Below are 14796 nucleotides of genomic sequence, written 5' to 3' on the forward strand. Positions count from 1 at the left end.
AGAAGGAAGCTCRCACAATTCTTCAGTCTCCTCTCTTTTCTGCCCCACATGGCACAGGCTACTCATTTTGCATATGGGTCTTTCAACTGCTATCAAGTTCTATTAGATATACCTGGAACTATGCTCCATTTGATCTGGGAAGACACAGGAAAGATGCCTTTCACCTGAACATCTTAGGCACTAAACACTGTGAGGTTCCAAATCCACTGAAGGTACCAAAACATTAAAGTGCATTTCTTTTATCTTTTTTTTTTTTCCTAAATAAAACTTGAATGCTTTAAGGGTCACTCATGCCACATTACCAAATTGACAACAGACTATTTTTAATGCTCAACTACAAACAACTTCTGGAACCACATCAATACAACCAGTAATGCAAGTTATGACAGAAGAAACAAGTTTCCGCAGAACATTTGAGCTGATGGAAAAGAAATGAGATTGGGAGAGATCTTTTACCATTAAAAACACTAAGCAGTGCAGAGCATTTCACTAGCAGCAAGATATGGCACATGGACTTCTGCACTGGAGCTGTCTGGCACCACTTTCTGGGGGAAGAGCACTGAGGCTGAGTGTCTCAGCAGTGCCCCTAAAATGCAAATTTCTTTGCCACCTCGCAGACAGGAGGCTGGGATTATTCCAAAACCTGTGCTGAAAGAGCTGCCAAAAGAGCAGCTGGTTTTCAGTTCCCAGTCCAGAMATATTAAAAGCCTGATGTGAATACCTGAAATACTCATTACCTGAAGCATGAACAAAATGGAGGTAGACAGGGCAAAAATGGTCATTGTTGATGAGAAAACCAGAAGGACATCCGACAGATTTTCCTTCGTATGATAAGGAATATTTGCCTTGAAATTAAGAACAGGGAAAATCCAGTCTGTATTGAAATATGTGCAGWGCCTACAGCCTGTAAACATCCCACAGCATAACCTCTCAAGGATAAGCACACTGCACAAATCATCTTGCATAAAGGATGGATGTCGATAAAATCCATAAAGACAGAACAAAGAACTTGTAGGATAAAGCACAAAATAGCTGATAAAATAACTTCTCTCTGATGACTAAGAGCAGAACTGAAAGAAGCCCTCAACACTTTGCTGCAAATTCAGAAAGGGGAACACACACAGAGCCTAGGAAAACAGCTCCAAGACTTCCCTGCCTGGATTCCCTTTTCTGGGGTTTAGCCCAAATAAGACACAACTCCAGTTCCAGAAGACAGTTTCAAAGTGCTGGGACAGAATAAATCATCTCCAAACTGAAAGATTTCTCGCCTTGYTAATTTTACATCACATCATCAGTTACTTTACTTGAATCCCATTGAGATTACTCAGCTTATACTAGGAACAAGCCAAGACTATTCACCCAATGAATTCTTTCATGGTCATAATAGATGTTTAAGATAAATCAGACAAAAGAGAACATTGAATTAACTATCCAGGTATGAAAGGATTTGGTGGAGGCTTTCTTTTTGTTTTAACTGTTTTTACCACCTTGTTTTCTATTGCAATCCATCTTGTCACCTCCCCCAACTTTTCCCATGTAGTTTGTCATAACCACTGATTAAAAAAAAAAAAAAAAAAAAAAAAAAAAAAAAAAAAAAAAAAAAAAACAAAAAAAAAAAAAAAAAACTGATAAAAAAAAAAAAAAAAAAGAGTCAAAAGGATATGTTAAACACCAAAGATTTAAGTTTCAGTTATGGAAAATGAGGATGAAGACATTGAGTCAGGCTTGCAACTTTAATTTTTAAAAGGCCCCTACGGTGGGACTAGCTATAGATGGAATCATGCTAATGCAAATGGAAAATATTTTTTTTTAAAAAAAACAAAACCACTTTAAATAAGTATGAATTCATACCATACACGTGTACATACTTAATAATTTTCTACGTTAGCTCTGTTGGAACTATAAATCAAGTCTATGCTACTAAAAGTTCAGTATGTGCAACATTAACCCGATCAAAGCATTTTATAAATACAAGCTGCTTTTTAGTATTGCAACATACTTCACTACTTAACAAACTGAAAAACAAGTTCTACATTTAAAATTCTGCTATAATAGTTCTATCTGCCAATTAAGACTACAAATGGAAAAATACTTGCTAATCTTTAACATTTTGAAAATGCAAATATATTTCATTTTTTGAAAAGAAACAATCTTSTTTATACTACTGGTGCTTCTTTAGACATTTGAAGATACTACACTAACAAAATACAAACTTTGTAGTAAGCTTACAACATGTACTTCTCAGAGGCAAAAAGAAAAAAAAAATCTGGTTTGTATTTATGAAGGAACATCCATTTATTATAAAACAAGATAAAAGATATTAGAATTAATAAGTTGAAACAAGGCAACATTAGAACAACCACTTTAGAGCTTTGTGAACGAAGTGTAGTTTTTAACTTGCAAATCCAGGTGAACGTAGCTCTTATCATGCTGTCCTCTATAAATGGGATGAAGTAGAGAAGCAAAGCTTCAAAGTGTAAGGGTTGGAGCCATCTGTGAGGAGACAACACAGAACACATTGTGGGCATCTCASTGAGCACAGCATTGCTGCTGATCCACCTTCCATAACCTGCCAAGTTCACCATTCTGTGTATTCAACACTCACACCTCCATTGGAGTTTTGCCTTTTTCATGTTGAAAGAGAAAGCTTTTCTGCTGCTACCACYTCTCCAACTCAGGTAAAACTGAAATTGTGAACAGTATGTTATCAATAGTATCTTACAAAATGTCCTGCCCCTGAGGTCCATTACTAACACGGTGGGCCAAAGGTGTGGGAGAACAGAAAAGATTTAAACTAGTAACACTTCACAGGGAGACAAACTCATATTAGTTAGGAGGAGGTAGTTTAAWATAATATTAGACACTGGCTTGGATTCAAAATTATGTCTGGGAACACCTGGAAAAACTCCATTTAATCCAGTAAAGGGTCTTCATTGTTCAGTACAGATCTGGCCTACTATGTACTTTTTCAGCAGGTGAACTCACCCCACTCTGTTCCTTCTAGTTTGGAGCTTAATTCAGCTTGGCCTCACAATTTCTGGTTTCAAAGGGAACATGTTACAGGAGCAGTAAGTGGTGAGCAATGAGCTGAGTAACTTCAAGAATGTTCTGCTCAAGACATTGCAGATTTCTTTCTATTTATTGTGAAAGAATCACAGAACCGTTTGGTTGGAAGGGATCATCTTGTTCCAACCTCCTGCCATGGGCAGGGATACCACACATTAAACCATGTTACTCATTTTTGTGGCCACCAGAACCCACAAGTCCTTCTCCAAGAAGAAAATTTCCAGCAGTAGGATTAGGAAAATTTACTTACTTGGGACTCTTATCTGGTAGTGATTAAGTACAGTGAGAGCTTCCACTGCATCTGTCTTACATTCCCATTCCAACAGACCAGACAATGTTTTGGCAGAAGCTGTCAAAATGAGAAATAAAAAAGGGAGGGAGTGGATCAGTAAWGTCTCCTGACTGTGCATACTCAGATCAAAATTGGAATCAAGTAATTTCCCAAACTGGTCAAATTTTACTTACGTTTTGGATCAAACACTTTGTATTTGATAAAGCTGAGAACTTCATGATCCTCACATAACTGTCACAAAAATAAAATAAGAGGTAAAACTCCAGCAAAAATACATATAACCAAATTAGCAAAAATTCCAAGTTCCTGGAAGAGACACACAAAAAGGAGGATTCTGACTCTTTAAGAGAGCTTGCAAGAACTTATAGCATATTATTTTTAAAATATGTTTAGATTGGTAACTCTTTAGAATACCATTCTACCATATGCAGAACAAGGCTCCTGTACCTGTGATATCACTACAATCTCCAAAAATGTATTTAGATAATAACAAGAAATGTATTTAAATAATAACAAGCTCTGCTTTTTGACATTCCTACTCCAATACAGTAGCTCAGAAGTTGTACATTCAAGGAGATCACTTGGGAAGCAGAGTTCACTTTCAGACAGAGTTTGAAAAATATGTTTTACTGAACTGAAAAAGAATTCACTGAGCTGTCAGCAATCTTAGCACTGCCTCCACTTGAACAGGCCCAGTATTGCATGCTTTAAGCAACCAGAGTTTGTTTAGGATACAACTGAGCCAAGTGTCCCAAGTGCATGYTTCTCTCCATTCCAAAACATCCTAGCAGTCATTAGGGCAACCATACCAGGAAGTCTGCAAACTTTCATGTATTTGGATCTGTGTCTTTTCCCTTTCCTCCAAAAAAAACTCTCACATTAAGTTCTTCAACTTTATTTCAAAGATGTTGTTTCTCACACTAAAAGAATATAAACAAACAGAAAAATAAAATTGAGACAATAGCACCAGAATTGTGACCATATCCAGAGGGGCTACAAATGTGTTTTAAAGAGCATTTCTCTTCCAGTAGCTCTGCTCTAATCATCCCAGTTGTTTGCATTAAAAAGTAGCACCACATAAAGCCAGGACAGAGTTCCAAAGCATTGGATATCAGGTTATTCCAAATGCCTACCTTTACAAACGTTTCCTCAGTCACACACAGGGGAACATTGTAATAATGCAGCACACAGGAGGGTGGTTGGATGATGTTCTTGGATGCTTGGCCAGCACTGGTGAAGCGATTGTTCTTACTCATGGCAAAATCCTTGTAACTACTTGTGCCATCCTCCAGTTCAAATATCTGGCTTGGAACTACTGAATGTTGCTTGGAAACACTGGAATTTAAGGATARAGTTTCTTAAATAATTAAGGCTATCATACTTGGCAGATTATCATCCTACCACAAAAGAGATGACATTTCTTTATAATAATTTGAAATAAATACAGTGAGAACAAGACAGATTGGATGTGACAGTTTCCTTAAAAAAAAGCAGAAAAGATGGATAAGACACACTAGGAACTACAGTTTATTAGTGGCCAATCCACATAAAGACAATATGTTTTATGGATGTAAATAAATAAAATTATAAATAGCAAAACATCTTAGAGTGGTCRAGGTTGAAAGGGACCTTAAAGATGATCTCATTCCAAGCCATGGGCAGGAACAGCTTCCACTAGAGTAGGTTGCTCAAATTCCCATCCAACCTGGCCTTGAATGCTTCCAGGGACAAGGCATCCTCAGCTTCTCTGAGCAACCTGTACCAGTGCCTCACCACCCTCTGGGTAAAGAATTTCTTCCTAATATCTAACCTAAATCCACCCTCCTTCAGCTGAAAGCCAAAATAAACAGTTGCAAATTGGAAATCATAACTCCAACAACGATAACAGAGTAATGTGATATTGTCCCTTTGAAAGCTCATTCCATCTGCCCACTGGTGGACTATTAATCTGATAAAACATATTTACCAGACATTGAGTCTCTTTCCAAATAACTTGACATTATTGAGATGTGTGACCGCTCTTTCTACAGCATATTCRTCACCCATTTCAACCAGTGCTGTGCCCGGAATAGTCTTCATAAATTTCACCTAGGACAGATAAGGTTAAAAAAATGGCTTTGCAACAAAGAGCCCGACAAATAGTTTTGTAAATTATTAGGAAATATTTTTAGATCATCTCAGACAGGCTTTTCCCAAAGCATTTAAAAGGACTGTAGTAGTGTCCAAGTTCCTAATAAATGATGCCTTACCTTCTCAATGTTTCCATACAAGCAGAACAGGTTGAATACCCTTGAACAGTTCATCTTGAGCTGATGCAACCCACTAACCATGACAACTGACCCAGAAGGATTTCCACCATGCATGTAAGAGGAGGATGCCTGGGGCAAGGGATAAGCAACAAGTTCTGGAGTGTCCCGAGATCCCATTCGGTACCGGCTTGGCAAGGGCAACAAAGGACCATGAGAGCCTAAGGAGATGAAAGACCATGTTTTCAGATGGTTTGAAATAATTTTCACTACTTAATCATGCATCAAAGCCCACATACATAATGCAGATTAAAAGGAGGGGGAGAAGGTTACAGCAGTTGCTGAAAAAAAGATATGGCAGTAATTACAAAAATTATTATCTTCCCTGAACCGTGCAAAATATTTGAACACAAACGAATCAGAGGARATAATTAAAATCAACCTTCAGAAATATTCCCATCCACTTACAGAGCTACATGACTCCAAGAAAGAATATTACAAAGCAAGGAAAACAAACCAAAAGGAGTGAGCCAGAGGTCAGCAGATGACACAGCTCTTCTTCCCAGAGACATGAGATTAAGTCAGAAGSCTGCCTTTCTACAAAATGCTCATTTGGAAGAAACAAGAATACTTAAACCCCCACACTAATTCAAAATGAAGTGGTCTCGTTTTCCACTATAAATTGACAAATTGTCTATTTCCATGAAATTTCCTTTTTTTCTTCTTTTAGTGTTGAGACACTACTAGTAAGCAATACCTCTGTTTATAGAAAATGTCAGTATTACACATCAAGGGGAAGATCCCTGTTTTTCTGAGACAAAAATAATGTGAAATTCACATAAGCCAAGTATAAAAGGAATGTTTTATCTTTTTTTTTCCAGCAAAAAGTAGTAATAACAGGGAGACAGCTGGTATAGGAGACAGACACACTACTTAAGGTGGAARGAGTTCATTCTTTTTCATTCAGAAGAATGAAAAAAAGTATCACTGGATCAAGGAGGAACATGGAAACTCTGGAGATTTGAAGAAYCTTTGGAAGGAGCAGGTAAGATGTCAACCTACATTGTAAAATGTCAAAATACCTTTGCAAAGAAAGAGGCAAGACAAATCACATTGCCCCTAACAGCTGAGAGAGTGARTAACTAGAAAAGTCCCATGTGAGTGGGGACATTTGTTTCTCAAACCTGAGGTCTTTGTTCAGCACATGAACGTGACACTAGGTCTTCCTTTACAGAGAGTGCTGATAATAAATGCAGTACTTTATAGCACTAATTCCAAAACATTATTCCTCTGCAGTCATATAGTTMTACCTTTCCTGAATCAGCTAAATTAAAAGTGCCAACACCAACAATTCCCAGCTTTGCATGCAAGAACATGAGAGCTCCGTGTTGTACCAAACCAGTGATCAAGCTATGTTGCTGTTTTCTAGAAAAAAAACTGCTTTTCCAATCCAGATGTCATTTTCCACCCATTGCCAGGGTGATGGCAACCAAAAGGAAACATTCATCCAAGGAATAAACCTGYAGAGCCAAATGCTCTGGGTGACAGGAAGAGGTGAGGCAATGAGTGCACAYGGATTCACTGGTCCAACAGTGCTTCAGAATGCAGAGGGAGAGCACTGCAGGTGAACTGCTCATGCTGAAGGGATCCACAGCCAAGCATTGATTAAATATTTAGAATTCCACACAGCATACAWGAACTCATAACCAGCTGTCATCCCACGTTACTTACCATAGCCATCATGTCTAAAGGATGATGGGTGCTCTCCCAAAATAGCTTGTCTCTGCCGGCCCTTCCCTCTGTCTATCGTGGGAAGGGAAAGAAACCAGTTTAGTATGCACAACCAGGCACTTGATTTCTCCAGTTAAGACACAAAGCTTCTAGTTAAGAAGTGAAAAAAGTAATTTGAGTCCTTGTTAATTTTATAAACAATTTCTCATTCACTCTATGTCTAAAAACACAAGCTGTATCCCTGGGACACCAAAATTAAAAGACTGCCATCTGTATAACAAATTGCTCTTAAGTTGATTGGGGGCAGTGGCCAATGAGGAGATGCAGACATTTAAGGTTTATGGAGATACCCAATAGTTTTCCTAAACAGACACCACACATTAGTATAGAAAACACCATACAGCAGGATTTACCCATGTGTCTCTTAAAACAAATTTGAAATGCAGTACTTTTGAAAGACAGTACCTGAATCATAATATTAGCTTCAACAGCAACACATTTTCAAAGTGGGCTTCTTTCAAGAAGTTTCAGCATAAGCCAACAACAACCTGTATTACATGGTTTCATAATCAGTAAACAGAGAGCATTACATATGTGTACATATATATTTACAGAACACCTACTGATTTATGGGCATGCTGAAAGGATTGTACATTGTGGCATTATCAGCAGCACAAAACAGTTCAACTGAGGGAAAATTGTACTGAATAATGCACTTAAACAACAGTCAATCCTTTAAGAAAACCCAATTCTCTAGGATATAAAGTTAAGCAAGGGGTCTACATTAATGGAGGGAAGCAATGCCTCACAGCCAAAGCTGTATTTTCCAATCAGATCCATGCCGCACGACAAAAAAATCTAAACTTCTAGATTTCTTTGTGGTAAGCAACAGTTCCTTTCTTACAATTATAAAAAAAGCCACATTGAAAAGATGGGGCAAGGCATTTATCAGTTTACAACAGTTCYCAAGAAATTTACATATGACTGCTGAAAATAGTAACTCCAGTCCAATGCAGTTGGAGTGTATTTCCCCCGAAAAACGGGAATTATTTGATTACACAACAGTGGAAGATGAAAACACATGTGGCCCTTTCTGCTCAGGATTTTGAGGACAAGTTCCAAGTTAGATATTTACTTTGGCAATCAAGTCTGAAGAGAACAGTCCTGAACACTTTCAAACATACAGAAGAAAGATTACTGTTGTCAAGTTTACTTTTCCACTCCCTTTTCAGGGCAACAGCTCTGGTTCTTGGCTCTAGAAAGCAAATGAGCAGCCAGATCAGTATTTTGAGCATTTAAATTGTATGCAGTGATCATCTTTCAGAAAAATCAGTTTTGTAATTCYAGTCTGTGGAACTAAATGCTTTGAAACTGCCCACAGTAAAACACAGCAAAAAATGTCATTCTTCAAATACAGAATTCTGTGAGAAAAGTTTGACAAATATTTCCTCCTCGTGGTGGTGCAGTCCACTGCTCTCTCCTTGCCCCCTTTGTTCCTTCCTTGAACAAAGCCCCTGGATTGTGCCAGTACAAATACTTGTGTAAACATGCATTGAAACATGAGAACAGACCTGTGTTTAAAATAAGTCTCAAAGAAAAGGTTCTTTATAATCTTGTTTAAGGTTGGGTTTCTTGACTTTTGGTTTTGTTTTTAAACAGGTTCTTGAGTCACTGAGCAAGCTGGTATTACCAGCAAAAGAAATGCTCCAAACTCCATTTTTTCAGCCAAACCTTTTGGCCAAAGGCAGGTGGAATACTGAATCAGATGGAGTGTTTTYGTTCAATCTAACACAATAGGGGTTYMTAGCAGCAGGCACTTGTTARGAAGTTTACTTTAGTAGAGAAATACTATGGGCAAGCCTTTAATTTGATATCATAAAAAAACTAAAAACAGTTAAAAAAATCATTAGCAAAATGCATTTCCTTCCTAACACTTGAGGGGCAGTTGTGAAATTCTGAAAGGATTTATTAGCATGTCTGTCCTTGGAATTAAATTCCTYTGGGCTAYAATGAGAGCCCTACARTTCAGGCTGCAGGGCTGAACATTAGGTTCAAAACCCAAATAACGCTGTTGCAAGAGTAAATTGAAGGACAAATACATAAACTCTTCCTCTCAAAGAAAACCCCAACTCCTGGATTACTTTGCAGGCTGAACTGCTGCAGATGCCTGTTTTCTCAAGTATATTACACTAWTCACTCAACAATTTATATTCCCATTGTCTAGATAAATGGATGTGGRTCACAGTAAGTGAAAAATCATGCTACATACAATATGTAATGATATATATATATATGTATATATATCATGTAAGACTAATATTTTTTCTCTTATGTGAAGTAGAGTGATGTATAGAGATTAGAGACAGTAACAACTGAAAAACAAGAGTAGAGTTCCTGAGMAAGAGCAAGCCACACCTACCCTAAGTTTTCATTTTCCACTGTTTGCTCTAGTTTGGGGAAATTTTAGTTCATACAGTCATACCTATCTGCAAACCAATTACATAATATAATTAGATGCACAGTGTTACAAGTCAGCCTCCAAACACTGCAATCATCAAAAGATACAAGGGACAAATGAATCCTTTTAATTTTTCAAATTCAAATCTTTAGATTTTTTTCTTGTCCTTGAGTTCCTTCAGAATCCCTTTTCTTTGACTCCAGAATTTGAGAAAAAATTTGAATCCAAATATGAATAATCTACAAGCTGAAACCAATACTGTAGCTCCCTTGTTAACTTTTTACAAGAACTTCATTTTGAAAAGCCAAAGCCTAAGTTTTTARTTGTACAACAGTTCCACAAGCCCAGTGTCTCTGCAGAATTACTCTGAAAGTGCAAATCTCTTGAGACAGCCAAAACCCTGGTTCTCATGCAGCCTTTGGTAAGTAGATACTCTATCTTGGTCACATTGTCTTCACTTTTCTAACTTTACATTGAACACATTATTGTACATAGGTTACTGAACACTGCACTCAATAGTTACAGATTTTTGGTTATTTTTAAATAAACACTTTACAGGAGTTAGGTTAGACAGCAGTTTGACTGTACATATATAATCATAGTTTCCACTGACATGAGTTAAGCTCTGAGAGTTTTTACAGCTGAGTATTTAAGAGACAGTATGCCTGTACCAATTATGAATCTCCCTACTTTATTACTTAAGTATAGCTGAGGGGACTTATTGATATTGCACTGCTCAATTCCAACTATCTGCATAAAAGGATTGAATCTCCCTACTACTAGACAATRTTTACACTCTTAAGTCTRACATACAGCAAGTAATAAAAAGATTACAACGTCAATGATATCAACAAGAGGTTCTTAATTTTGGAGTTTCTCGCTTTTGCAGTGGTAATTTTAAGGGAAATAAGACCAGCATACATACAAACTTGAACAAAATGGGTACAGTCTATCATGTTATTCATCCCATACAAATCTGAAGTACTGAAAATGTCCTCCTTTAAAAACTGGTGGTGGTGGTGCATGCAGTATGCAGACAAGGTGAACTGCAAGTCTGAGGTTTTTCAGAGGGTTTTTTTTGTTTGTTTGGTTTTTTTTTTTTTTTGCTGATGCCGATGTGGTGCATGATGAAGTGTAGAGTCAGCCTGCTGAAGTCCTCTATCCTTCTTAATGCCTTGTCCAACATAGGGGAAAAGAGTTCTTTCGAAGGAGAAGCAGTGTGCAAGTTTGTAGTTTATAAGGAATAGTCTGTGCCAGGTTTCCTCTCCTCCAAAGAGAGAGAGCTGCTTGGAGAAATGCAAGTCCTTGAGAACTGCGAAGGTGCTTGGAGGTGTGGGCTCCTTGTTGCACTAAATGGCTCAAGCACACGGCAGTAGGGGGCACTAGGGCTCAGGGTTAACTCCCTGCGGTGGCACAGCCTCCAGCAGCACTGGCCTGCTTTGGAAGGACTGCTGCCACCCAGCCTGACCACGTCTGAAGGGCTGCCATTAGTACAGTCAAACAGCTACAGTGAGAATGGATCACAACCTACCTCGGCGGCCCAGATATGGCTTAGTGTAGTCCCAACTATCGTTGTCGTTCCTAATGACATTAAGTCGAGTTGGCTGTTCAAATAAAGTAAAAGTGAAAGAGGTTAAGTCTTGACTAAATGTCATTTTTTCCTAGTAAAATTAAAAGAGAAGGTCCAAGCATTACCCTTGCATATTCGATTTTTAGTGTGCAGCATCCTGCATAGATATCTGCTCCATTGAGTGCAGCCTTTGCCTTCTGGGCACAAAACACAGATTCAAACATGCACATGATGTTAAGGATCTTCTCCAGATGTTTCATTCGTGTCCCTTTTATCTGATATGGCCTTACTTTTGTAGCCATACAAAATAGACACCTCACTATTGTATACACTACAAAAACTCTATACAGACTTACCACAGTAGTTACTTTACAGCAAAAAGAACTAAGTGTACACCCCTTTTCATTCACTAGCCAAAAAAAAAAAAATCCAGCTACTAAAAGAGAGATTTTGAGTGAACAAATAATCATCTTGCCTCAAAAATGCAACAGGCAGATACACATACCAGGCTCCAACACCTGAGTTATTTCATATGCTCTCCATACTCCAAGATTAGATCTGAGATTGGCAGAAAAATGTACCTGAACCTTGGTATATCACAACCCATGATCTCACATATAATAATAAATGTCAGAAAACCTGAACTTTGCAGCAGAACAGACCTTTTGCACCAAGCCTTGATATCATTTGGCGACATTTTGGAACGAGTCCAAAACAACACCATATGCTTGGGTTTACCACATTCCTGTGGCCCAATTTCTTCTGCATCACCAAAGTGATGCAGGTTCACTATGGACTTAAAAATTAGGGAAGTGAAGCTTCTCAGACTTGTAAGAAACTGACACTGGCCAGAACTGCAAAAGTAATAAAAACTGCAATTAGCATTTAAATTTGAGTACATTTTTAACTTTTCAGACAAAGCTTGTCTCAAAGCTTACATTCCTCCCCACCYCTAACCTTCCTGCTGTATTACTTCAATGACATTTGTGAGTTTTCTGTCAATTGCTGGCTGTTTTCATTTTCAACAAAAGGATGGTAGTTCCCGAGTGTGTGAAGGATCCTCCCCACAGCTTCCCTAATCTTTTACAAGATAAAGAATAACCCCCAACTGTACAAGTCATCTGGTCCTGGCACCTTTTATAACAAGCTGAACACATACAGTAAGTCTGTTAGGACACACAGTTTAAGTCTTCCACATAGATAAACATCAATTAATTTGATTTCATAAAAGTTAGGGTAGCTCTCTTTCCCTGCTAAATCATCAGTGCAGCCACTGGTTAAGTCATACTTTGCAGACATGAAATCACAAAATAATGCTGAGATTTTCACAAATTCTGTCCAGATAACAGTTAGAAAATAGATGGTAATCAAGGTTTAGGAAGAGAGCTATCAGAGTTTCATAAATGAAGGCCTAATAATATCAGACTTCCCACTTTGCAAATCACAGCAACACAGAACATTCTGAACATTCAACCCATGGACAACTTAATGGTACAAATAAAATAAACACTAGGAAAAGAGAGCAGGGAATTTCCTCAATAGAGGATTCCTAAGCATCAAAGTCAAGGATGCCTAAGCTGGCCTTTACTTTAATAAAGTCAAAATAGTAAGATAAGCACTATATACTGAGACTATTTTAGAAGAGTCTGAAGAAGACAAACTGCACCTCTGCAAACCTTTACCCATTTCTTGAGTATCAACAAAGTCAGAAAACATAAAATCTTTGTGTATAAGTGTGCATACAAGGGGTTATCAAAGCTATTATATAATTCATGTCTGCAATTATGAGGTCTGAGGGCCAATAAATATGGTAAGCAAGACCACTGTTGACAATGCCATTTTCCTACAAAGATTAAATGTGTAAGTACTACCTTGTCTTACAGACAGACAAAAATTAAAAGTTACCATGTCTTAGACAGAAATTAAGAAATAATCCGGTCTCAAAATCAATGGTATTTTTCTGACATTCTTATGTTAAACCCATTTGGAGTCAAGAACCTACAGCCAAAAAAACCAAAAATCACACTCAAAAAGGATATTCAACCATGGCTTGTATTCCATTTCTCTTGAAAATAACAATGCGCTGAACTTTTCCAACCGGGTTGCACACAGTGTACAAAACATCCTAAGGAAGAAGAAGAAAAAAAATTTAGTCAGATGTGAAATTCCAATCACTTTTGGTCCACAGAACATCTTCTTGAAGTGGCACTGAAATGCCAAAGAGAAAAGGCTTATTAACTTTCCATTTTTTATTTTCCCCTCTACAGTTTACACAGTCATGACTGGCATTCTTATGGATCAAAATAGTACAGGCAACCACATTTGAAAAATAGGAAAAAAACTTCTATAAGAAGCAGTCATACAAATATTGTATCTTCAACTGTGTTAAAACCCAGTAACTGCATCCATGCCTCAAGCTCTGCTACCTTTGAAGCATTGCCCTGCAGTTCTACCACAGCAGAGAGATGAAGTGACACTTGCAGTGTAATTCAGCTTCTGCCACAAAATGCCCTTGAACAAACCAATTTCTCTGCAAAAACTCTATCTTGTTTTTAAAGTAAAACTTTAAAACTATAGTTTACTGCAGTAATTGAGATTTGCCACTTAAAACTGCTTGCAATTTTTCATCTGATTTGTCTAACTGCAGTTCAAATTTAAGAAGAGCGTTGAAGAGGAAGAGGTAGTGTTGTACTTTTTGCCTTTTTTTTTTTTTGAGGGCAAGGGTTGTTTGGTTGATTTTTGTTTTCTTTTGTCGGCGGTGGGGTTTTTTAAAAAAATGCAGACTTTGCCTGAGACATTCTTAAATCAACTGTTTCTTTTTCCCATTAACCAAGTGCAAAATTTGTATTTTTCTCATCACATTTTAGCTGTTATGGGCACAGCTGCTCTCCCCAGTTGCTGTGACTACACTGCCTTCAATGAGCTCTGATGCTTGCCAGTAATTCTGGAAATCTGCCTGCTTCTAGCACTCATTTGTATCTGCTAAAGAAACAGCTGGGGGCAGTGGGAAGGAAGAGATTGGGGGAGGTTGTTTGTTTTTAAAAAGCAGCTACTGTGCCAAAGGCCTCATCCTCTGAATTCCCATGGAACTCTCCCAGCACAGAACCAGGATTCTGCTCCCAGCTTCTTCAAGCATCCATCTCAACTCCACAGCTCACACAAGGCAAATATAAAATGAATGAATGAAACAGTTTCCAAAAATTGTATTACAGTCACACGTGAAGAATCCTTTAACTCAGTCATTGGATTTGTTCACACAGCTCAGAGCAGGTTTGTTTTCAAACACTAAAAAGCAACTCATACCTTGGCATGCTTTTCTATAAAGAAAATTGACAGGAGAAAGAAGATTAATCACCCACTGATAAATCAACAGACAGAAAGCTATGGATACTCACAAGGCAATGAAGCAGAAAGCAGGATGTGGAACTGACTG

General features: G+C 37.8%; 1 protein-coding gene across 1 annotated transcript; it reads right to left on the reverse strand.

The window, feature by feature from the left end:
- Positions 1–1643: 1643 nt before the first annotated feature.
- On the reverse strand, positions 1644–13488 carry LOC130583653 (heterogeneous nuclear ribonucleoprotein L-like; the record flags this gene model as incomplete). Its single annotated transcript, XM_057383163.1, has 10 exons — positions 1644–2493; positions 3317–3415; positions 3532–3589; positions 4492–4693; positions 5325–5446; positions 5608–5825; positions 7336–7407; positions 11325–11397; positions 11489–11585; positions 13403–13488. Coding segments are annotated over 10 exons (1083 nt in total), but the record flags the coding sequence as incomplete, so codon positions are not given.
- Between the last annotated feature and the right edge of the window lie 1308 nt (positions 13489–14796).

The sequence above is a fragment of the Malurus melanocephalus genome, unplaced genomic scaffold, assembly GCF_030028575.1.
Source record: "Malurus melanocephalus ecotype Western Australia unplaced genomic scaffold, MMel_1.1 scaffold_611, whole genome shotgun sequence".
In the NCBI taxonomy this organism is placed as follows: Eukaryota; Metazoa; Chordata; class Aves; order Passeriformes; family Maluridae; genus Malurus; species Malurus melanocephalus.